The sequence below is a fragment of the Agrilus planipennis genome, unplaced genomic scaffold, assembly GCF_000699045.2.
Source record: "Agrilus planipennis isolate EAB-ADULT unplaced genomic scaffold, Apla_2.0 scaffold5, whole genome shotgun sequence".
Lineage (NCBI taxonomy): Eukaryota > Metazoa > Arthropoda > Insecta > Coleoptera > Buprestidae > Agrilus > Agrilus planipennis.
In genome coordinates, this window is record NW_020442468.1 from 1,096,816 (window position 1) to 1,123,092 (window position 26,277).

Genomic DNA, 26,277 nt, shown 5'->3' on the forward strand with positions numbered 1-26,277 from the left:
GTTATTCGTTCCAGAGGGGGACTCGCCGACCAAGGAGTCGTTTTCGAGTACAGAGTCGGAGCAAGAGTTCAAGAAGAAGTATCAGTTCTTGACTCACAGAATGGTCCACAGGAAGTCTTGTCTCGAAATGTACAAGCGTCAAACTTCGAATTCATTCGGTAAGTCATTTACAATTAGTCAAGTACGTGTAGTATAAAAATGTTCAACGTTGCGAAGATTGTTGTGCAACCGTCAAGGAACGTGAATTTCCAATAATAATGTGAAATGCTGGCTTTGATCTTTCTATTAGGTACATGAGTTTATAGGTACATACCTGCCTACTACCTTTGTATTTACCACTAGAAAGTCTGCAACAGACAAACGATTTGAGGAGAATTTCACGTTTCAGGCCTTGGTCAAATCATTTATAGTTTTTGTCTTTTTTTTATTTGTTTCGGAAAGCGGAACTAGATACAAAACTGACCAGCGGGATTGAAATTATATTATTATTTAATGGTAATTTAAATCAATTGAGGAGTATTGTTTGTTTATTTGCGTATTGGGGACCCTGATGGTAAACAGTCTTAAATATTGTTTATATTTAGTGACCAATAGAGTCAGATAGAATGTCACATCTTCCTTACCGTTGTCCATAGTGCATATCATTCAACCCTGTGGAAAAAAGTGACATTAATCAATCATTTTTCATCATTAATTCTTGTGATGCTGCGTACGTAGGTCAAAGTGCAAGATCCGCTAAAACACGTATCCCAGAACATACCTACTCAATTAAAAAAAGCAGCCGGGTTTATTATAGTTATTAAGAACATTCTGCCAAAAAACCTTATATGTATATAATTTCGAAAGCCAAAAGACTATATTATGTAGTGAGCACAAAATTTAATGTTTAATTTAGAAAATAATTTATGCAGGGCCTATTTAGACTATGTTATTTCATTATTAATTAGTTTAAATAATTTAAAAAAAAAAATTCAGAGATCCTTGGTAAAAACTTAAACGAGTTAATAATATTAGCATGTCTTATAATTTAGGGGGAAACGTAGAAGGCGATTAGGGCAACCATCAAGGTAAGTTAAAATGGTCATGCGTTTCACCACCTTAACTCACTTCTGACTCCCGTCAATGATTAATTGTTTCTGAATGCCTATTATTATTATTACCTCTCGTAGTTTAGTGGTCAGAACATTGGTGCGTAAAGCCAAAGGTCCCGGGTTCGATTCCCGGCGAGGGTGTGACAACAGCAACAATTTTTCCCTCATTAATTTGAGGTAGCGTGTAGTGGGTAAAAAAATCAAAAATGAATTTTCAGAATAATATTTCATATTATTATTACTCCTATCATTGAAATAATAACTAATTGACCTACTTACTGAGTAGTAGGTCATAGCATGCAATTTTAAACAAATAATTTGGATGTACAAACTTTCTCTTTTACCTGAATACCCGCCACTGTCTAATAATTACTTTTACACGAATTATACGTAAAAAAGTACAGAAAGAAGTGGACCTAAATTCATGTTAACTCATAAAATAAAACTACACGTTTTATTTCAAACTTGAAACCATGGACAAGTTAGAAGATAGTGTTCTCAAATTTAGTTATTTTTGTATAAATGCGTAGATAATGTCGAAGTTTGGAGTACCTACAAATTGTTTACGAGAGATAGCATTCGTGACCAGGTTACATTATTTCATGTACTCTCAACCACTTCCAACGTTGTATAGGAGAAGTTGTTGGAAAAAGTGTTCCGTAAACAAACTTCTAACTTTATAGAAAACTCTCAAGTGTCATCCCTTAAGGATTGAAGCAGAAGTTAAATAGGTTTGATGCCTATGTACCTATACAATATCTTGAGTGAAAAAGTGTTTCCAATTACTTAAAATAAATCAATAAGTGTGAAAAATGTTGCTACTATAGTAAGATTTGTTGTTACTGCAAACAAAGTTATCATTAAAGTGACCAATTTTCATCCCATTCCTATGTCAAAACATATTAAAATATGGAAGAAAAATACTCCAAACGTAGTAGGAACGTAGTACCTTCTTTCTTCAATTGTCCATGTAAAACCAAGCTTTGTTTGTTATGATGCAATTCCTTCACTTTTGATTGTTTAACAATTTATCTTCACTTTATCTTTTTCTGGTCTGCTTCTTTAGCGTTTTCTTGATGTGATAACAATATTTGATTTACATGTCTTGAAGTTTTTCACCATTGCTTCTTAAGTTGGTGGATTCGGTTTATTGGTTAGTTCTAGGATTTTTACTTTGATGTTGTCATTCTTTTTTTGGTTTGTTTTTGTTTTCAAGGTCCATCTGGACATTAAAAAACAACTGATTACAGTGACTTTAATGATAATTTTATTTGCAAAGACAAGAAATCTTAATACACTAGTAATATTTTTAAAGTTAGATGGGATGAACAGGGGAGTCAAGGTAGTAAATGTTGAATTTTTTCTAGCAAATGTGATTTTTAGTTACCAATTTATATATTTCCAAATGACAGTACTTATAGTATTTGTTTAATTAGTATTTGCCCTTGCTATTTATGTCGTTCGTACATTGCGTCATTGTCAGGGGTGTACTTAGGACGCGTAAGAGTGACACTCGGTTTTTTAACTTTGATCGTCGGCCTAAGTACGGACTCTATATGTACAAATTCCGCTCGCTCTCTTGTGGTAAGAAAATGAGAAAAACCGAACAATTCCAATATAAGTCAATAACACCGTTAGCAAGAGAATCATTTAGCCATTCTTTATTCCACGTAAAAGTATTTCAAAGATTTTCGTTTTATTACTTACACAAAAGAACTGGCTGTTTTTATTAACCTTTACTCACCACCGACGAAGCGTAGCGACAAATCGGCAACGGTTAACAATTATGTATACTTGTATACCAATTTGTGAACCATCGATTTTCAGGCATTTATTAACCGGAACCAACAGACTTTGAAATATTTTTGTTAAAATTGCCGTTTGGAAAGAGCTGGTAAAAAGTCACGGCCAACTTTAGAAAAAAAAATACCACATGTGCTACCATAGTTGGTAACAAACGTCAAGGTAAAGTCGCCCAGGAAAAATTAGGTCTACGATTGGTATTACATAAACTCTTATTAATCAATTAGTAGAAGAAGCAGAGGGTGTACATAGGATTTGTAGATTTAGAAATAGCTTTTGATAATGTTAAATATACTTAATAATGTAGGGATGAGTTACAAAGATAGAAGAGTGATACTTGGTTTGCCTAAAGAACAGCAGGCAGTTATAAAGATGGGGCTGCAAGGTAGAGAAGTAGATATTAGGAGGGGAGTCAGACTGGGATGCACACTGTCACCGCTACTTTTTAATCTATACATCGAAGACGCGATCAATATCTTTAAAGACAGTACAACTGTAGGGATAGATGTACAGGGGCAACTGATTAGTATGCTTAGATTTGCAGGTGATATAGCAGTATTAGCATCTAGCAAGGAAGTGTTAGAGATAGCTTTAAATAAAATGGAAGGGGTATTGATAAAACAGTATTCCATGAAAATAAATAAAAGTAAAACGAAAACACTGGTATGCCAGGGTAGAAAAATTAGAACAAGTGGCTGATTTTAGGTATCTAGGAAGTCAGATATGTCAGGATGGAAGGAGTAGTAGGGATATCAAGTAAAGGATAGCGCAGGGTCGAGTCGCCTTCAATAAAAAGAATCACTTTACGCTCGTGAACGATTACTTTAGAAATTCGAAGAAGATTGTTAAAGGTGTATGTTTTGAGCACGGCGCTGTACGGATGCGAAACATGGACTGTGACCGCGGCGGCAAGGAAAGATTAGGAGCGTTCGAAATGTGGTGTTACAGGCGAATGATGAGGATAACGTGGATAGAGAAGGTTAGAAATGAAGAGGTATTAGAAAGAGTAAGAGAACAGAGGACTCTAGGGAAGTCAATAAAAAATAGGCGAGATAGGTAGGTGGGACACCTTCTCAGGAATGAACGTCTAGTCAGAGACATATTAGAGGCAGAAACAGGAGTTAGGAGAGGTAGAGGTAGACCTAGATTAGATTACTGTTCGCAAATAGTTAAGGATATGGATTGTTCTAGCTTTAGGGAAATGCAAAGATTAGCTCAGGATAGGAAAGAGTGGAGGTGTGTGTCTAACCAGGCTTAGGACTGACGACCTTATGACGATGATGAGAAGAAGAAGTGCATAAAAAACGTATCCATTCTTTTAAAATGATTACGACTTCCTGATATATGTTATTGGTTGATTATTCTCTCGTTAAATTTGAATAGGTTCTGTGAAATTTTCTAAAGTGGGTTCCCGATAATAAAGATTCTATGATAACATCGTGTAAGCATATCAAGCGCATTTCATTGTTGAGCAAATTGTTTTACAAAAAGGATGAAAGTTTCTAAAAGCAAAAATTGTCTAACTAAATGTGGTCTTTCTACTTTTTGAGTTGAAATTGATGCCCAATAATTTAATTATCAAGTATACTTACGATAAATAGATTATTACAAAAAGGTAAATAGAGAAAGCAAAGAATTTTACACTAAATTATGTCTACTGGGTTACTGTCGAACTGGCGCTCGTCATCATCATATTAATGAAAAGTTACTAAAAAAATTTGGAATTTAGAACTTGATAATGGCGGAGATTTGCGTACACTTCTCCCATTTCCTTGAAATTGATTATTACTAGTATCAGTTTGTTGTGTATTTTTTTGCTTATGTGTTGTTTATTAAACTTAAAGAATAATAAGGCGTCAGATATAGATGGGATACAGGGGGAAATTGTAAAACATGCAGGACAAGAGGTTAGAGATCGTATATTTAAGCTAGTTAGTCACATTTACGAGACGGGCAAAGTTCTAGAGGATTATAAACGGAACGTTGTAGTAACCATACCTAAAAAGAGAGGCGCGGATAGGTGCGAGACATTTAGAACAATTAGCTTACCTTTCCATGCGTCAAAAATCTTAACTAGAATTGTAAGAGGATGACGGAGAAAAGGGCGGAAGAACTATTAGGGGAAGATCATTAGGGTTTAGAAGAAATAGAGGAATGCGGGAGACTATTCTAGCTGTACGGGTAACAATAGAAAAAACGATAGAAAAAGGAGAGAGTGCGTACATAGGATTTGTAGATTTAGAAAAAGCTTTTGGCAATGTTAAATGGGACAAGATGTTAAATATACTTAAAAATGATTAGAAGCGTTCGAAACGGCGAATGATGAGGATACTGTTGATAGAGAAGGTTAGAAATGAAGAGGTATTAGAAAGAATAGGAGAACAGAAGACTCTACGGAAGTCAATAAAAAGTAGGCGAGATAGGTAGGTTTGACACCTTCTCAGGAATGAAGGTCTAGTTAGTGACATTAAGAGTGGTAGAGGTAGACCTAGATTAGATTACCGTTCGCTAATAGTAATGGATGTGGGTTGTTTTACTTTTAGGGAAATGCGAAGATCCAAAACTCGGCACATATTTCTGTTACACCCTGTATAAGGTTACTTGTGTACGCAAAGGCAGCGCTCTGGGAAATTAACTGGAAAACAATCTATTTACATAGTTCGTAACAATATCGGGAATTCTACAAGTGAAGTTAAAAAAGCAAATAAGTTTAGAATTTGTATGCCATTCCGATATTACTATTTAGCCAATCAAGCAGTTCATTTGAATTGTAAATCGTAGAACAATTGAATTTGTTTTTGGGATCGATATTAAATACACGTATCGTATTATTTCTGAACTAGTATTAGGTATGCCTGTGGGAATAAATCTCACGGTGATTGTTCTCTTTAAATTTTCCAACAGATCAACAATTTGCTTATCATTGTTGTACGACTTTTTATATATTGTTTGTGCCATTTACGAAATAATTCCGTTTACACATCAACACCATTCCCGATTTAAGGTTGTCACGTAATTCTATTATTCTCCCTATCATGTGGCAGCGTTAATTACGTAGGCATCGAGTATAATTATATAATCAGCTAACACATATATTGTTCTGTGTTTACTGGTTGTACTGAAACTGTTGCTAACCCAAAACTACAGAGAAATGACGAGGATACCGTAGATAGAGAGGGTTAGAAATTAGGAGGTATTAGAAAGAATAGGATAATAGAAGACTCTATGGAAGGAAGATAAATCGGTAGGACTCTTTCTCAGGCATGAAGGACTAGTTAGAGTCATATTAGAAGCAGGAAGAAGAGTCAAAAGGAGTAGAGATAGACCTAGGTTAAATTACTGTTCAGAAATAGTTAAGGATGTGGGTTGTTCTAGTTTTAGGGAATCGCGAAGATTAGCTCAGGATAGGAAACAGTCTTAGGGCTGACGCCCTTATAATGATATGATTGTATTTTTGCAGTATTATATATGCTAGGACCTAGAGATAGCTTTAAATAAAATGGAAGCGGTACTGACAGATCAGTATTGTATGAAAATAAATAGAAGTATAACTAAAATACTGGTATGCAGGGGAAGAAAAGGTAGGGAAAAAGCGAGTATAAAGATAGGAGACGAAAAATTAGAAGAAGTGGCTGATTTTAGATACCTAGGAAGTCAGATAAGTGAGGATGGAAGGAGTAGTAGGGATATAAAGCAGAGGATAGCGCAGGGTCGTGTCGCCTTTAATAAAAAGAAGTCACTTCTATGCTCGCGAACGGTTAATTTAGAAATTCGAAAAAGGTTGTTAAAGGTGTATGTTTGGAGCACGGCGTTGTACGGGTGCGAAACATGGACAGTGGGAGCGGCGGAAAAGAAAAGGTTAGAAGCGTTCGAAATGTGGTGTTATAGGCGGATGATGAGGATATCGTGGGTAGAAAAGGTTAGAAATGAAGAGGTATTGGAAAGAATAGGAGAACAGAGGACTCTATGGAAGTCAATAAAAAATAGGCGAGATAGGTTGGTAGGACACCTTCTCAGGCATGAAGGTCTAGTCAGAGACATATTAGAGGCAGAAACAGGAGTTAGGAGGAGTAGAGATAGACCTAGATTAGATTACTCTTCGCGAATAGTTAAGGATGTGGGCTGTTCTAGTTTTAGGGAAATGCGAAGTTTAGCTCAGGATAGGAAAGAGTGAAGGTGCGTGTCCAAACATTCTAAGGACTGATGACCTTATGATGATGATATATGCTATTATCTTAATGGAATGATGAAAAAAGAGGTTGAATATTTAAAAATGTCTATCGGTAGGTAAATGAAATACAAGAGTCTTCTTCAACTAAAGGCGAACCATGAATAAAAGGCAAAATCTGGAATGCCATAAAATTCCATTCATAAAACTAAATTATTCCATTTACTAGTTAGTAGTTAGTAATACACCCTTATTAAAATTAAACAAATTCCCTCTTTCCAAAACTGTAATAACTTTTTGAAAAAATATCCAGTCAACTGCAAAGGTAACAAATGAAGAATCTCATTACTAAATTTTTAGTAGGTACTTAACATATTTTATCACCTCAATGCGACGAAATAATTGTTGTGCGATTAATTTTAATTCTTTGTAATCAATAACGTTCAGTGTTTTATTCATACTTCGCTTTTATCATCATTAAAAACTTATTTCAAAAGATGCTGTTTTGTATTTACGGACGCTTTTCAATTTAATTCCTTTTTAGTTTTTGAATAAAGCGAGCGTCTAGGAATACTTATGTATGACCCTTTCTAATCACTACGATATGTTTTCGTGAAAGTTGATTGTAATGTGTGTAATCGAGGCTTATTATGTTAATAAAAATCAATTTACTTGCAGCAGGTATAATCATTTCGAAGAACTTTTTTACTTCATATTATGCAATAAAAATTTATTAAAATGCGATTGGTATACGACTGGTTACGTAATTAGCACATAAGATATTCATTACACTTTTGCCCAAGCATTTCAGTTATTATGCTGCTTTTTAAGTTAAAATTACGAAACATAAACAGAAGATAATAAAAGTTGCCTTCTATTATGCTAGTGTGTGTAATGCGGCCGACATTTGTCAAAATATTTTCATAGGAGAAACCTTCTCTGTTAATTATTTTAGTCATGAAATTGTTAATTCAATCCAAATGTGCTAAAACTGAATAAACTCGTTTCGTCGAAAGCTTTGGGCCGGTGTTATTTTTTAAATCGAGAATTGAACCTTTAGTAGAACGTATCTGGCAAACTATTAGAGATAGCGCAAAAATTCTTGCACCAATGGATGGCCCGCGTCGTCGCGAACAGGAAAAACTTAATTTCGAAAGAAAATAAAATTTTAAAAATTTTGAAAATTTTGAATTTTCGATCGGCGCGGATTTCGACCGCACACATGCTATAATGTGCGCACTGAGCCGGGGCATCCGTCTGTGAAAGAATTTTTCCGATAAGTCCTACCGTTTTTCCAGCTACAGCTGGCAAAACGTCGGTCTTAGGAGCTGTGGGCTCGCAAACATGGCCGCAATTAAAAATCCATATCCTCCGCAAATGTACGTCCGATCCGTACCAAACTGGGCTCGTTCGAAGCGCAATGAAAGCGGCAAGTTTTCGACTGAAGCAGTTAAAAATTGTGACACTCCTGGTCCGCGTCAGAGCCGACCCAATCCGCAGAATTTACTTTTTGTTCTTTTTAGTGTTTTTCTGAGGCCACAAGATGGCCCCCATTTCCGGACTGAGTGGTCCGATCGCAATAGGGGTACCTTCAAAATTTTCTAGAGCTACTGCGCTCTACGCTGAGACCAAAATCGCCCACTTACGAGCTTCCGTTTAGGAGTTATTGCTGTTGGAAGTTGTGGCAAAATGTTATTTTCGAAATCGAGAATTAAATAATTAGGAGAACATATCTGGCGAACTATTGAAGATAGCGCAAAAATTCTTTCACCAAAGGCTGGCCCGTACCCAAGTGTACAGGCAAAATGTAATTTCGAAGAAAAAAAAGTTTAAAAATTTTTGAAAATTTTGATTTTTTCATCGTCACCGANGGAGAACATATCTGGCGAACTATTGAAGATAGCGCAAAAATTCTTTCACCAAAGGCTGGCCCGTACCCAAGTGTACAGGCAAAATGTAATTTCGAAGAAAAAAAAGTTTAAAAATTTTTGAAAATTTTGATTTTTTCATCGTCACCGAATGCGACCGCATTTGGCCCCTAGCGAATTATTCTGTTTGTGTGGGGGGTGGGGGGAATTTTGCGCAACCGCTACTTTATTTTTCCAACTCGTTTTTATAAGGCACCGTCTTACTTTGGGGTATTTGGCTCCGCAAATTAACCAGAAACAGCTGGTATACACGAATGATTTTCGAGTTACTCAAGCAGTTTTAACCAAAGGCGTTTTTACACGAAATTATTATCAATAACAGAAGTTAAAAAAGCCATCTGTGCACATATGGGGTGGGGGTAGGATCCGCGGGTATCCCGGTACATTGACGTTTTTTTAAATTTAAGTGCAAGGGTTAAGGAGAAGTTGTTCGATACTATAGCTCGAAATAATAATATTTTAATCTTTTTCTTCTTTCACTCAAAAGTTATTAAATGACTTCGCCTTCTTAAATTGGCCCAGGTGTATTTTTATTAAACCTTGATAATTATACAATTCAGTTAAGTAGCAGGGAACAATTTGATTTGCTCGTTTTGTGGACAAGCATTGTAATCAAATCAAACTACGGTTTGACGAGTTAATTGTCAGTAAACCGAGGTGTGTAGCCGCGGTGACTAAACTTATAAATTCTTTTGATTATTTGGTAACAGTTAAACGTAGTTAACCTTCATAAATTGGAAAATCGGTGACAATTTCTGCCACCTCGACCTTTTACGTAGGACAGTAGGCGTCTGTGACTAAAAATATTACATTCGGAGACAATTTAATTAAAGCCGAACAGAAGGGAAAGTCAAAGAATCGTAGAGACAGCTGATTGAGAACTGGGTTGTCGCGGAATCGGCTGTGTTTTAGACGCCCCGACGTCATTATGCTAATTTTGGACCATTCAGGAATGTATCCCAAGAATAAATAGGGTTTCCTTAAATTCATTCGCTTACAGTTGTAGTTATATGTACCTATATGTTGACAATGTTTGCATGAAGTTGGACAGTAAACAGTTTGAAGTTCGATTTATTGTGTTTGAAAGTTATTATTGAAAGTAGAAATTGATTGGCAAAATGGTTCTAGGTACGTGTTTCATTCATTAAAATGTGACTGTTCTTGTTTATGTGTGTAATAATTGCAGTGCAGCATGCTAAGTTACATTCAGGTTAGAACAATCCAGTCGATAATAAAAAACGAAAAAATGAGTAGATTAGTATTATAGAAATTGTGAGAAGAAAAAACAATAAAATTATGAAATTTGAAACCTTTGGGTTTTAATATGGTTAATCTAATTCACTAAATTATATTCATATCAGAACGTAATTCTTAAAAGCACATAATCAAAGTCAAAAAGTCTATACGATTATCAAAACATAACTAACTTAAGTTTAAAAAATTAATAAGGAAGCCCTAGAAAGGCATTAACTTTTTTCATTTGTTTAGAACATTTAGTTTTATAGTATAAAATTTTCAAAACGGTCCTAAAGCCATGTTCTTCAGCTTCGATCGCATCAGCACGCGTAGACAATCCGACAGAATTCCAATTAATTTCCTTAATACCTTTCAACGGTATTTAACGTTTAAGTAAATTGTGAGCAAATACTTTTTTTAAATTCATTTCAAATTTCTTTTTTAAAGTTGTTCCATTAAACAATACGTCAACTACATTAAAAATGTCTTTGGTTATATAAACCCCTAAAACCCACGTTTATGTTTTAATTATGTTTTTATGAACAAGTTCAATAAAAGTTAACATTCACCTATAAAACTGTAATGTTGTTTGACTCATAATAATTTGTTTGCTATCTATCTAAAATATTGTAATTTAATGCTTCGCTTACATACATACACTTATATGTTTACTGCCGTTTTTTTACTATATGCTTCAAAATTAATGCTACACATTTTCTTGCAAACTACTGAACCGACTTTCTTTTTTATTTTTTAATGTAGTCTGCTTTTTTATTAAAGTCGATGTTCCTGAAATTAGTTTATAATTTTCGGTTATGGTCATACACTGAGTGTATGCTTTCGATGATAGCTTTTTTATTTGAAATTTGTCGCACATCCTCTCATGTGCTACAGGTAAAACAGCCCCTGGATCGTGCTATAGCCCTATCTTATCCGATCATCCTGTTTTTTGACTCCCGTTATTATCCCTATTGGTAAAGCAGATACAGAACAATCGAGCCTATGGTGTATATAATCATCATCATCATCAGAAGGTCGTCAGTTGTAAGACTGGTTGGATACGTACCACCACTCTTTATTATCCTGAGCTAATCTTTGCATTTCCCTACGAACAGTAATCTAAACTATTCTAATCTACTTCTACCCCTCCTAACTTTTTTCTGCTTCCAATATGTCCCTGACTAGACTTCCGTAGAGTCTTCTGTTCTCTTATTCTTTCAAATACCTCTTCATTTCTAACCTTCTCTATCCACGGTATCCTCATCATTCGCCTGTAACACCACATTTCCAACGCTTCTAACCTTTTCTTTTCCACCGCTCTCACCGTCCATGTTTCGCATCCGTACAGTGCCGCGCTCCAAACATACACTTTTAACATTTCTAAATTAATCGTTCGCGAGCATAGAATCGACTTCCTTTTATCGAGGGCGAGTCGACCCTGCGCTATCCTCTGCTTTATATCCCTCCTACTCCTTCCGTCTTCACTTATCTGAATTCCTAGATACCTAAAATCAGCCACTTGTTCTAATTTTTTGTTTCTTATCTTTACATTCGCTTTTTCCCTATTTTTTTTCCCTTGCATACCGGTCACTAATGCCTACTATGGTGTATCTAATATCCTATCTAATATTTTAAATGCGAATTTGAGTTTCTTTGTTTGGTGTCCTACATTTTGTTCTTTTCCTATAGAGTCTGTTGTGATCACCAACATAGAGACTGAAGAGGTCTCCGTACCTATAGTCGCTTCAGTTTAGTTTTGCTGGTTTTGGATTATAGAGCCAAAATTGTAAATCTTTTACTTTATTATTTATTATTGTCTCTCATTTATTATTATACTACCGATTGCTTCATGAATCATAAGTAAATAATAGTGGCATTGACAAGTAACAAAAGAGAGACAAACTGTTAAGGTAAGGGTATCTTTCTCCTCCTTAGGGAATAAATAATAAAGTGAAAGATTTACAATTTTGACTTTATAATCCATTATTGGCAAAATTAAACTGAAGCGATTATAGTTATGTAAAACTGAGACACACCATAACGCATATTTTTTGAAAAAAAAACAAATATCTATTTTCGATTCAGTATCAAAATTATGTACTTAATTAAAATCAAGAATCAAGACTTTTAATATTAAACCTTTCCTGAACTTCTTCACTGATAATAATCGTCAGCATTTTAGTTCAGTTAAACGTAGCAGCTTTCATAATTGAAGATAAGTGTTCGTGCTATTTATATTTATTTAAAGACCACACGAAAACTTAAAAAAAATGCGTAATCTTCTGTTGACTACTACTCAACTTGAGCATGTTTATTTTTATTCACAAGGAGATCATTACTAAGTACTAATTTTATTTCATTGAAAACACCAATCCCGGATAGCACGCTTGCCAATAAAAAAAGTGACGTATGTACTTATTGGTATACTAATGAGTAAATACTTTTTAAAATCATACTAATGGTTGTACTTACCTACCACTATTATTTGACTAAGAATGTGGTGCAATATTGCATATTAATTCACTATTAAGTAACTAACAATGTCATAGGATTTCATATATTGAATATATATATAATTAAATTAATAAAAATCGAGGGATCGTTAACCTTGTAGGTCGGTTGGTCGTGGTTGCTGTTGTCACCTCTTGTAGTTTAGTGGTAGAACATTGGTGCGTAAAGCCAAAGGTCCCGGGTTCGATTCCCGGCGGGGGTGTGACAACAGCAACAATTTTTCCCTCATTAATTTGAGGTAGTTTGTAGTGGGTAAATAAAAAATCGAAAAAATGATTTCAAATTAATATTAAAATAGTTTTGGGTGTTTCATCCCCACCAACTATTACTGCTTGTGACGGAATGGTTTCGTCAGCCTCCTTTCAGGAATCGTGGGTGGTGGTTGGGGTTAGAAAGATGGTACAGACGAAATGTAGACGGACAGAATAGTAGCATTTGCCTAATTGATTCAAGGAAATCACAGAAAAATTTAGTCCAGGGCTGACGTATCCGGAATCGAACCGGCGTCCTCCAAATGCTAAGCAATGGTTCAAAACTCTAGACCATGTCGCTCGGTTTGAAAAGTCGACATCCTTATGGACCATGTCCAACATTTTTGAATCCCACAAAATGTAGCAATTTACTACAGATGGCGTTCACTATGCTATTTGTAGTCATTAAGAAGTTCATTTCTTTTAAAATGGATAATAGACCTTAATTAGATAATCAAAAATAATGAACTGTTTCGTTTGAGAAATGTCTGCCTTCAACATCAGTTAAGTAGTTTGTTTTTTAGCGCCAGAATCGACCACTGGAGAACACGAAACTCTTCGTAGAAGTTTAGAAGAACTTCTAAAACTAATGCTCGTTGTGTGGTGTAAAGAGAACCAAGCAATTAAAATGGTATCTGCCTCTTCAAATGGTATATAAAATTGATTTTAAACGAGTGTGACTTTGTATACTAATCGTTTTATATCTAATGATTTTTCTGAAACTAATCGAATTTTGGTTTTATTTTGCTTGCTAATCTTACTAAATAATGTAAAAGATTTACTATAATTTGCGGATAACCTTTCAGATGTATGCATAGATCACTCAAGGTCATTCGGAATATTGCAAATTAACTTAAGCCTAAGAATTTTTTTAATATAAAACCATCCTAGTTTTTTTGTACTTACCTTCGTTTTTTATTCAGTAGGTGGACGGATAAATTTAGTAATCTGTTCGCCTTTTTGAAAAATCTAATTTATGTACTGTGGTAACACAGTAGTATTGAAAAGTTTTATAACTTTTTCTTTCTTATAGCCCTATTTTACAATAACGCGAAGATGTTTGTTTATAATCCAGGGATTGTTTTGTTAAATTTTCATTTAGGTTGTTAAATGAACCGGGGAAACTTTTATTACGGTTTCTTTTTAGGAAGCATTCGGAATACTTAAACTTTTTTTTCTACTAATGTGGACAGACTGCTGCTTTCATCTCAATTATTCTTACATTTACATAGATCAATAGAAAATGTAAATTTGCTACCCAATTCTGTTTAAGTAAAGTTGTAAGGGTTGTTTTATACCGACAATATTTATAGGGGGTTATAAATATATGCTATTGAGGTCCATCAAAAAAAAAAACAAAATTGTAAAAAAAGAAGGTTTAAATGTCCCATTCATGAATTCAATATATTTTGAAATCCATCAGATTAGCAAAAATGTTTAAATTCCCTTGTGCCAACGTTCTCTCCAATCCTCGAAGCACTTCAAAAAATCATTTTTTGTGATCTTGTTCAGCTCTTTGGATGCCGTCTTTATCTTTTCAATCGTAGGGAGCGTTGTCCTTTCATGGGCCTCTTCAGTTTCGAGAACAAGAGAAAGTCACAGGGGCAGATCTGGGGAATATGGTGGCTGCGGCATTGTTAGAGTATTGTTTTTAGTCAAAACCTTGCGCACAAGCAACGATGTGTAAGCAGAGGCGTTTTCATGGTGCAAAAGCTAATTTTTGTTCTTCCACAAATTCAGGCGTTTGTGGCGGATTGCTTCGCGCAAATTGCACATAATATTCCCTATTGACCGTTCTACCCTGCGGCAAGAACTCATGATGCACCATGCCCCTGCAATCGAAGAAAAATGTAAGCAAAACCTTCACATTCGACCTAACTTGACGCTCTTTTTTCGGTCTTGGCTCGTGCGGCAGCTTCCATTGGGATGATCGAACTTTCGTTTCCACGTCATAACCATAAACCCATGCTCCATCACCAGTTATGACCCTCTGGAGCAAATTTAGGTCGTTGCGGAAAGAGTCCAACAGTTCCTTAGCAATGTTAATGCGATGCTGGTTTTGGTCGAAATTGAGCAATTTTGGTACGAATTTAGCTGCGCCCCATCTCATGCGCAAATCATTGGTAATAATCGAATGGCAGGAACCAATCGATATGTTTAGGTCCTTAATAACTTCTCTAATGGTGATTCGACATTTTGGACAATACTATTTTCTTCACTTCATCAATCTTTTCGTCTGTTGTTGATGACTCGAGCGTCCGCACGTTCTTCGTCGTTCACATCTTCTCGGCTTCGTGATACTTTTTGAAGAGACCTCGTAGATACATTATGGAGTAAAGAAGTTTTCAAAATTATTAGTTCGTTACCTTGTATATAACAATTCAACCACAGGAAAGAAAGTCATCATTAGCTTAACTTTGTTCGACTTTAAAGAATTTCAAGATGGTGTTCTTGAACCCTGAAACACTACTGGCGCTTTTTGACTTATGCCCTACTGCATTGTGCTACTATGTAGGTAATCGAATTGGAACGTTGCCATTGCACCTGATTTAGCGTTGAATTTAAGCTGGAAATGGCCGTCCATCGTCAGGATCGTCGATTCGCCCTGCACTCGCTTTACTCCGTTCGTTTCGTGCTAACCAGTAACCAGTTTGTAATTTCAGTTAATTTTGAGAAAACGAACTGGAAACTTTCCTCACATACAGTAACTTTAACTGGAAATCTAATGCCAAGTCAGCAATTACAACAAAATGTACAATTCAACGTGGGGAAAAATTTTTCCCTTAAATTCATCGGTTTTGATTCAATTGTATCTTTGATTATTACGAATATAATGAACTATAAAGACTATAGGACTGATTGTATTTTAAGCACCATTACGTGCTCTTCAAACATTTTGTACTATGAAGCAGAATTTCCATAATATTTTCGTAACTTTCCTTTAGTTTCCATAATGATCCTTCCCTTTAAAAAATAATATTTTGTAAATTAACGAAGTTAATTTCTTTATATTAAACATAATTTCCGTCGCATCTTATGCTCTTGCAAACTGTTTATAGGTTAAACGAACCATAAATATTTGCCGTTTATGCATTTCTATACGATAATGAAATAAGAAAATACTTGCTTTTCTCCAATTCATTTTTGCGTTTATGTTCCTCTTTCAAGTATACTTGTTTATCGATTGGATTTATTTCTTTGTATTCCTTTGCGTATTTGGATGAATTTAGTTTTTCCTCTAGTTTTTGTTTGTCTTGTTCTTTTACAATTTTCTCTGCTTCTGGTCATATATCGCTGTTATTCTCTATAATTTGTCTTGTACTTATATACGAAGGAAAGCGAAAGCTTCCAATAATTGTCCCACATCTTCCTCGCGAACGACGCTAGACCCAAAATTGTGGAGTCACCCCACCTTACGGTGTAAAGTCGGACACCCGTATCACCACCCTGTCCTATTTGCTTCTCGTAGTTGATTAATCGATCTTTTTTTGACGTGACAACGTCTTATAATTCGATGGAGCCTGCTACACGCACGAAAAAACATGACTCATGCGGCGTTACCTCGCTCTGAGGCGTTCCATTTAAGGCTTGAAGTGCAAGCGAGAGCGCGGAACGAGCGACAAAGAGGCACAATCGGCCTCCGCGTTCGGCAGCGTTCGACATCTGTCTCTCTCCTACTTGAGTGAGCGATGCGTCCGCGCGGACAGCTGCTATACAAAAATACATTTCCATTTACCTCCTTCTCTATATCCATACAAAATATCTATCAAACAAATAAAATTAAAATTTTCTTTTGAAAAATGAAACCATTCCATCAGTATTTTCTTATGACGTTGTCACGTTCAATTATCGTCAGTAAACCGACTTTACAGACAACAGATTTTTTTTATTAATCTAATTAACTACTAACGGAGAAAAAAACGGAAATAGTTGGATTTACTATGCTGTGTTAATTTCCCATTTAACGGCTGTTAGTTTTGTCCTTTTTCTGCTATGAAAGGACTCAACTATAAAATGTTAAATGGAAAATTAACACACCGTAGTAAATCCAAAATCCAACTATTTCATTTCTCTCAGTGTAGGTGTTCGTATTCTATTTTAAACGAATAATTTTACTAACTTTGTACTAGTGACCTAAACAGGAAATTATGGATGCTACGTAACAGTAAACACTTATAGGTCTCTTTCTTTTTCAGAGACTGACAAAACAATTGTGGTAAGAAGAAAATCTGGAGAGTTCGGATTTCGAATTCATGGATCAAAGCCAGTTGTAGTATCGGCAATTGAGCCGGATACGCCTGCAGAAAGTTCCGGCCTTGAAGTGGGAGACATCGTCCTAGCAGTCAACGGAATCAGCGTTTTGGACAAAAGTCACTCGGAGGTTGTGAAAATTGCCCATGCCGGAAGTGACATCCTCACACTGGAGGTTAGTGTTGCATCAATTGTTTTCCTATTCTTTACGTAGTTATGAGTCTTAGTATTAAACAGTTATTCAACATTCGATTAAAAGAGTCAGATCCAAAAACAGTTGAAGAAGTAGATTAGATTACTTGTCTTAGCTCTTTGAACGGATTTTTGGTAATTTTAACAAAATTTGATTAGTTATTTTTGGACAAACCAAAACTGTTAATATTAAAATCCTTCTTTTCAATCCTGTAATTTTACGACGTCGGTTTTAAGTAAAAACAAGCAGTTTTTTTTTTATAACTCTGGTCTACGTCTTGATTCAAACATAGACTCCAGGGAGCCTGACGTTTGTCATTAAGGGTAGAATTAGTTCAGCTTTTTAACCCTTCTAATCTCCTTTATCTATGACACAGTTCTCAGACTGGTTTACTATCGATTGCTCGGAGAGTAAAATTATCTTGTCTGTTAAAGATCTAATGGGGTCGTTTAACTGTACTTTATCCGAGCATAAATCTTTGAGGCAAAAGGACTGATTGAATTATATTTTACCTATCGGGAAAGAAATGCCGAAGGAGTAGGGTAGTACCCTTTAATTATTATTATCGTAAAGTTGTGTACACTGTAATGTTCAGTGAACCTTACAAAACAATAACAGACAAATTAAACTATTCTAAACATCGAAGAATTAGGGATAGGGCCTTTGCCACTGTTAAGAGATTTCAGTTTTTATAAATAAACTTACTGTCAAAACTATTATGCATTGTAATTGTTTTCTTAACTAAATTAAGATTATCAATATCAACGATGATTGTCGGTAAGAATATGATGGGCAACATTGGATTTTGCAGTTCTACCAAACTTGACATGAGCTAAATGCTCTTTGACCCTATCGTGAATTGAGGGCCTATTTTGTTCAATATATTTCGTACTACAACCTTTATAATCAATTTCATATTATATATCCGATTTTTCTATAAAAGGGATTGTCGGTCGCTCAGTATCATGGAGTTTCAGCTATTTAGGGTATTTTGTTATGACCCAAACCCAAACCCAAACCCACACCAACACCCACAACAACACCCACATCTACACCCAAACCCAAACCCAAATCCAAACCCAAACCCAAACCCAAACCCAAACCCAAACCCAAACCCAAACCCAAACCCAAACCCAAACCCAAACCCACGCCCATACACACACCAACACGCACACCCAAACTCACATCACGTTACAGACAAGCACTTCCATTTTATTTAACATAATCTGTATTTTCGGCACTCTTTGTCTTAACTGTTATCTACCCTTGGCAATAGTGTTCTTTTGNGGAGTTTCAGCTATTTAGGGTATTTTGTTATGACCCAAACCCAAACCCAAACCCACACCAACACCCACAACAACACCCACATCTACACCCAAACCCAAACCCAAATCCAAACCCAAACCCAAACCCAAACCCAAACCCAAACCCAAACCCAAACCCAAACCCAAACCCAAACCCAAACCCACGCCCATACACACACCAACACGCACACCCAAACTCACATCACGTTACAGACAAGCACTTCCATTTTATTTAACATAATCTGTATTTTCGGCACTCTTTGTCTTAACTGTTATCTACCCTTGGCAATAGTGTTCTTTTGTAGTTTCCAGATTGCACCTTTTTGTTGTTTTCATTTAACTGTGGTTAAGTGGTTTTACTTTCAGTTTCATTCTATCCTTTTTAAATTCATTACAAATCCTTTTCGAACCTCACCCATTCTACCCTTTCTTTTATTGGTGTTATTTGAAACTTCAAGCTTTTACCTAACTACCCTCGTCAGTAGAAAGTTACCATTCCGAATCCTGTCCAGTTTCACATTTGTGCGCTTATTACCTTAATCACTGTCACTTTCCCTGAATTCCTGGTATTCCTTCGAATAACGCTAAACTAAAATTCTCAGGAATGGTTTTACTTTTTCCGGAGGTAGACATTATCCTCAAGGGGAAAACTCTAAGTTGCTTTGCAATGACAACGTTTATAATTAAGGGAAGAAATGGATATCATAGACGAACAAATAAATTAACGGATCGTTCTTCAATTTGTATTACATGGCACGTTGTAATTGACCCAAAAGTAGTGTTTGATTGGCGCATCATCTATGCATAGGTTGAAATAAACTCGAATGCATTTCGTGAAGTGGCTTAATTTGGCTTACAATCCTATTATTCAAAAGCAGATCATTTTGAAACAATAAGTTCATATATTGTGGTTTACCTATTGTGCCTGTAAACACATGATGCCAGTGTTTTATCTTTTGCATGTGTAATTTTCAACAAAGGAGTACGGAAATTAATTTGATTCAATACAGCTAGGAGCTCTATAACAACATTATTAACTCACCACCACTAGATAAATTAGTGTTAATACTAATGTATATACGTATAGAATACGTATTTCTATAAAATGTAATTCTATAACTGATTTATAGAGAAAGCAAATAGTTAGAAAATGGAATAACGATAGTTATATTTTTTAAAATACTATCATTACAATGAAGTATTACAATTTATTTTATATTTTCCTCTACTCGCGGAGAGAATACTTTCAACGGTGTCGAATAAAACCGCTCCTCGAGTAGGAGAACAATCCGGAGGTTTTACATTCCAAGGAAGGTTCTGTAGAAAAGATTGGTAATGGGAAGGGGATTGAGTGTAGGAGAGAAATGATTTGGGGAAACTTGTGTCAAAAATGGAAACTGTAAAAGAGCAGAAGGGAAGCAGTTCAGAGTAGAAGATGGCAGGACCTTTTGAAACTGTCGTTTGATTTAGGGGCGAAGTCGGAAAGTGTCGAGATGGACGGGGTTAGGTGACCTGACGCTAAGGTCCGGAAGTTTGCCGTAAATCTGATTTCAGTCTCGAGGAGTGAAGGTAGACCACTTCCTTTCAGAGTTTAGACGTTTGTAACGAACTAGGGGTGGTCGAGTGCGGAACGAATAATCAGCGTGTAAACACGTCCAGATGGGAATGACGTAGGAAGAAGAAGGGCTTGAGGGAGATGAAGGCGCCCAGAACATTGACACGGGTGGCTTGGATATGTTTCCTCCACGTGAGCTTTATGTCAAAGATGACGCCAAAGTAAGCGACGAAAATGCTCCATTTGATTTCATGGTTATCACCGGTGTTCGGAAACATGGAGACGTTGATGGCCGATGCCGTGGTGGTCATGGAAACCCTGCTAGAGTTCGAGGAGGATGTTGTTTCACTCCACATGTTCAAAAACCTGGTCCAGTAGGATGGATTCAACTACTTTGCTCAACAAACTGAGTGGACTGATGGGCCTGTAGATGAGGGGCTTCTCTTTTTTCGGGAGACAGATGACGGTTTCCAGACCAGAGAGAAGTGGTGGAGCCGCATGATAGCGTTTGTGATGCGGTTATATGCTGTGGTGGCAGAACATTTAGGACTCAGTTGGGAATTCCATCTGCGCCCGGGGCTTTTCTCTTTTTCAGAGATCGGATGGTAAGGAAGATGTCGCGGGGGAAAGTCGGAGACAGCTAACTGGAGCCACAAAGTTGACGCAAAATGCACGATTTAAGATGAGGATTATCTGTGTCTTACTCATTGGCAAAGAAAAAAATATTTCAAAATTATAAAACATAATTCCGATTTTGTATTTACCTAGGCAATAACTAATAATAAGGTTGGGTAATAAAAATATATCTGATAAAGAGGACAAAAATAACTAGAAAGAATACATATCTATATGAATTGGTCAGAAAAATGGATAAATCATTTGTAACACCCGGATAAGATTTTGGTAATTTTGTGTTTTTTCTTCAGGTGGCCCGAACATCAGGTGTTTTGAGCCCGTCTTCTGCAGATGTTCATGGCGGAGAGCCCCTTTATTGTGGCTACTTGTGGAAATTAGGTGGTTATGCGAGTGGGGCGCCATCAAAAAAGTGGGTTCGAAGATGGTTTACACTAAAAAAGGATAACTGCCTGTACTACTACAAAACTGATGTGGTAAGTTTCGTTTAAGTACTGTTTCTTTCTTGATGGAGATAGATAGAGATAGATTCGTTCCTTTGGTAACGAGGAAGGTTTAATGTTATTAGCAATTGCTGAACGTCTTAGTTATATATTGTTTTAAAATTTCTAAAATTCCCAACTGGCTTCATGATAGGCGGAATTAAAAAACTTTTTTATCTCTTTTTGCACGTATGACACCCTCCAAGGGCGAGGGAGAAATGAACGGTGAAAATTTATTAATTTGAGGGGTTTGTTGTTTGAGAAAATTCAAAAAATTTCCCATTTGAGGAGCTCTATGACTTCTAAATTATAAAAAATACTAAAAAGTAATTGCTTTCTTTTCTGACAAATATCATTCAACTAGAGTAACTCAAGTTTGTATCATATAAGTAGAATTACTAGTAATGTGATTGCTACTGGATCTACCCCTGATGGTTCGTCATTTAATTAAAGTTTATTTTGTATAACTATAAATATGACTTTAATTTCTTAGCCAACGATTTTCGTGAGAATTATATATGAATTATTTCGTTTAGAAGTTAAAAACCTTTGACAGATCAATAGAAAAACGACGTTCCTACAACGTGAATGTTCCACTGCACCTTTCGGGTACGAAACCCCAAAAGTGGATGAAATAAAACATTTAATCAATTAGATTTTAATTAACTATTTTATAGGAGTGGACAATTTAACTTTAAGTGTTTGGATATTTTGTTTTGGTTTGCTTTTTTGTCGTTTTATTGGCGTAAATATTTACTCATTTTGTACACGAAATCTTCATATGGAATACTTTTATTCTGGAAAACGTCAGCTTCCTTGATCATCGCTTTAGCTTCTTCTTCGGTTAGCTTATCACCTAAAGTGGTCATGGCAATGAATAGTGTTTCGGCATCCACAAATCCAGTGCCTTCTCTGTCGAATACTGCAAAAGCCCTTCTTACTTCTTCTGCACGATCGCCATATTCAAAGACTCGAGTTGCAACAACTCTCACAAATTCTTCGAACTCTATGTTACCGTTTTCATCTTTTTCCATTTCATCGGCATACATTTGAACCTCTTCTTCACCAGGATAGTAACCCAACGATCGGATCACAACTCCCACTTCCTTTGGAGTTATTTTACCGTCACCATCTTTATCAAAGAGCAAAAAAGCTTCGTGTGTTTCCGCTAGTTGTTCTTCTGTTATTTTTTCTGTGTAATCCATTTTTTAATATTGCAGATTAAACACGAATAATTTTGAAAATGTTTTGGTTAAATTTACACTAAAATTTTGATTAAGTTGGATTTGTCCAAAATTAGATTGTGACGGATCAGTTTGACATTGTAAGGGTTATTAGATAAATATGTATCTGGGTTCTCATTGGTTGGTTATGGAATTCCATTTTTTGTTACAATTTTTAACAAGGTGGTGATTCAATGCATCAGTAAATTATTATTTTTTATTAATTTTGCCCGCTTCAAATAAACTCAAATTTATGAGGGAAAATTGTTGCTACTGTCCCTTCATCGCCGGGATTCGAACCCGCGCCAGTACTCTACTACTACTTTTTCCGCATTAGTTTGAGGTTATCTCTAACGGGTAAAGTTAGTTCAAAAAAATTAATTCACTAATGCATTGAATTTAGTCCTACAAAAATCCAAAGTGTCTCATTACTAACAGGGTGGTGATTGCTGGCAATGGTTTTGAAGATTCAACTCAAAAGTATTTGCCATAAAACATTAACTAACTGTTGGTTTGTACAGCGGGATTCATGTTTTAAATAAAAGGAAGGAGTAAAATTATTAAATTTAACATTATTTAATGATAATTTGTATGGGTCCTCTTGATGTTAATTGCTATCGAACTCTTATCAATATATAATAATGTGACACATCTATGATTCTAGACGTAAGTAGAATTGTAAAATAAATTTGTATGCCTGGGATAATGCATCAAAATGGACGAGTCCGTCAGTCTTGAAAGTTCGGTGACGTTGAAGTTAACGTTTTGGTAATAATAGGTAGAGTTAACTATGCCGTGGGTGTGTCCCGTAGTAAAAACCGGAAATTTAGTCTGCATTTACTCCTACGATCGACCATTTTTGCCTATACCCTCATTGCTATTGTATTGTTGCCGCTGTCGGCCATTACATTCAGTTAATTGTTGTCCTATTGTTGTTAGTCGTCGGCCATTATAATTTTTACATTATTGCAGTATTGTTGCCGCTGTCGGCCATTGTAGCTATTTAATTGTTGTCCCATTGTTGTTAGCCGTCTGCCATTATAATTTTTTCATTATTGCAGTATTGTTGTTGCTGTCGGCCATTATACTTTTGAAAACCCGCGAAATTTAAGTTTTGACCAATGCAGCAGATTTCATCACACCCTGTTGGGCAGTTACTCACTTTTTTTAAATCTAATTGACAATTTATTGCAACGGATAATGCCTAGTTCCCTCCCAAATACCTGTTTTTAATTAGGTTTAAAATTTTCGGTATGTCGAATTCCCTCCTAATTATACATAAATTGCCTCCCAACAAATCGATATCCCTAAACATATTTACATATCGATTTATATTTTCCAAAAAATGAGATCTTTCAATACTAACAATCTTAGGTTCTATTAGGAAACACTTAGGATTTATCATCGTTTGGGCTTTTACAATAGCGAGTGTAGATATCAAAGAAGGCTGCTGATCATCATATTCACAGTCATAGTTGATGTCAAACTATTAAGTACAGTTGACATGGTTTTTCGTTTTTGTGAACATACCTATACACAATTTTTCTATTTACCTTATCCCTACTACAATTTAATTTTAATTGAGAAATGACGAAACTGACTGAAGAACAAATAGAAGTAATAAAACAAATGATAGATGAGTTCGATGAAAACAGTGATGGAACAATACCGATCGATAAGATTGAGTTAGCTATTAGAACGTTGAACTGCTACCCACCCGAGTACGACCTTCAGACATGCGTTGAGAGTATTGTGGAATTTGAAGAGGATGGTTATGTATCTATTGTCGACTTTATCTACATCATTGGAAACAGACTGTATTATTATTTCGAACAAGCTGAGGATTTGATAAAATTGTTTTCCTCCTTCGATGCCTTAGGAAGGGGTTGTATAGACGCTCATTCGATTACCACCCTCTTGATGTATTTGGGCGATGAGAGACTCACGGAGGAAGAGAGCGATCTTTTCCAAGAAGAAGCTGACGTGACAGATGACGGTTTTATACATTACAAAAAATTTGCATATAAAATTAGCCAATATATTCTTTGAAAACGAAATACAGATTTATAAAATAATAGCTGTTGCTCGCTTGCGTGAATTTCGTAACTTGATAAACCCAAATCACTTTTGAATCACCATGAATCAATTTCACTCACGATTAAGGCCAAGCATCTCAATAGACCACTCATCTGTATCACTTCTTTCCCTTCCCTTTGCCTTTGCCCTTGCCTTTCTTCTTTTTCTCATCTCTATTCAAAACAATAACGAATTGCTCGTAAGGAATCACTTCCTCCGGTTCCCTTACTTCTTCTTCCTCTTGCTCTTCCTCCTCCTCTTCTTCCTCTTCCTCAATCTCTTCCTCTTCAATTTCTTCTTCTATTTCCTCGAATATTTCCTCCTCTTCTTCTTCACCATCGTCGCCTATCTTTTTAATTATCTTTTTCTTCAAGATCTTTTTAAATCTTGGCGTCGCCTTCTTCTCGACTTTTGGCTTCTCTTTTACCTTTTCCTTATCCTTCTCCTTCTTGGGCGGCTTCAAAACCTCATACAGGATAAGACCACGACTAGTTGCAGCATCAATCATTGATTGAGCTTCATCGTTTTCCAATTTTTCTCCATAATTAGTCATCACTTCGTATAAATATCCCGGTGTTATGAAACCCAAATGATCCTCATCCAAAACTTTGAAAGCATTTATAATTTGCTGTTCTACGTTTTCCTGAAGCCCTTTCATCCTTGGAGCCATCATTGCAAGAAACGAGGGAAGATCGACTAACCCTTTCTCATCCTTTGGAACTGCTCCTATTATGTCAGTCAGTTGCGCATTGGATAGAATCATTCCCAGAAATCGCATGATGAATGGAAACTCTTTTGGATCCAGCTTCCCATCTTTGTCTTTGTCATAAATGAAGAATATGTCTTTGAGTTTGTTGAGGTCTTCTTCCGTGAGTTCTTCCACCATACTGCTAAACTTTTGAAAGGATTATCAAGTACCAGGCATTCGTATTTAAATTAGAAATATTTAACCCGTTCTGAAAGTGTGCTTGTCATAAAGCGCATAATGACAGTGACACATGCCATTTTAATTTATGTAAATTATAAACGATTATTTCGTTGACAGTATTAATACGTATAAAATAAATTAAAACCGTAGCAGAGATTACTTCCATGAGATTTAATATAGAATGTGTACATATACGGGGTGTCAATTGAAAAGAAAGAGAAACAGTAGGAAGTGCCAAAGAATGTTTTCAAAAGATAATTAACGAGTAAAATATGGTTTGATGAACCTGTTAGGTCAACATCAGCAGTGAAACAAAATACTAAAAGTTTAATCGAATGAAATTACTGAAAACTACATGCAATCACTGCTTCTAACCATTATGACTGCTTGAACATCTCGGTTCAAAGCAACTAACTCGTTCAGAGTTACTTTGAAATCCTTAATTTCATTACTATAAGATGATAAACGTTCGCAACAGTAACATGCTAACAGTTGGTTGTTCTGCGTCATTCCGAAAAATTCTATAGTGTTCCTTCAAGTGGAACAACTGCAAATTCTAAACATTACATCAACAGGACTAACATTCACAGATAGTTAAGAGAAAGACAGACAAACCGCTTTCAACCGAACTAGGTTACGACAAA

General features: G+C 35.8%; 2 protein-coding genes and 1 pseudogene across 4 annotated transcripts in view; 1 reads left to right on the forward strand and 2 right to left on the reverse strand.

Moving 5' to 3' along the window:
• The window catches only part of LOC108736517, a 58,465-nt gene that overhangs the window by 26,515 nt on the left and 5,673 nt on the right, over positions 1-26,277 (forward strand). The window contains exons 1-4 of one of the 3 annotated variants that reach the window (XM_018468976.2): positions 9,935-10,118; positions 13,513-13,638; positions 17,185-17,414; positions 21,218-21,400. In XM_018468976.2, coding sequence (XP_018324478.1) covers positions 10,109-10,118; positions 13,513-13,638; positions 17,185-17,414; positions 21,218-21,400 — 549 coding nt within the window. In that variant the 5' untranslated portion in view covers positions 9,935-10,108. Of the gene's footprint in view, positions 1-14; positions 159-9,934; positions 10,119-13,512; positions 13,639-17,184; positions 17,415-21,217; positions 21,401-26,277 lie in introns of those variants that run through there. The other 2 variants (XM_018468984.2, XM_018468993.2) reach the window with 2 other exon arrangements.
• On the reverse strand, positions 22,064-22,729 carry LOC108736549 (annotated as a pseudogene).
• On the reverse strand, positions 24,811-25,690 carry LOC108736539 (calmodulin-like). Its single transcript, XM_018469004.1, has one exon. It carries the CDS (start codon positions 25,589-25,591, stop codon positions 24,824-24,826), a length of 768 nt encoding a protein of 255 aa, XP_018324506.1. The 5' UTR covers positions 25,592-25,690; the 3' UTR covers positions 24,811-24,823.

Bases quoted from the DNA above. Each gene is read 5' to 3' on its own strand.
- LOC108736539 (XM_018469004.1), bottom strand. From the start codon at position 25,591: ATGGTGGAAGAACTCACGGAAGAAGACCTCAACAAACTCAAAGACATA.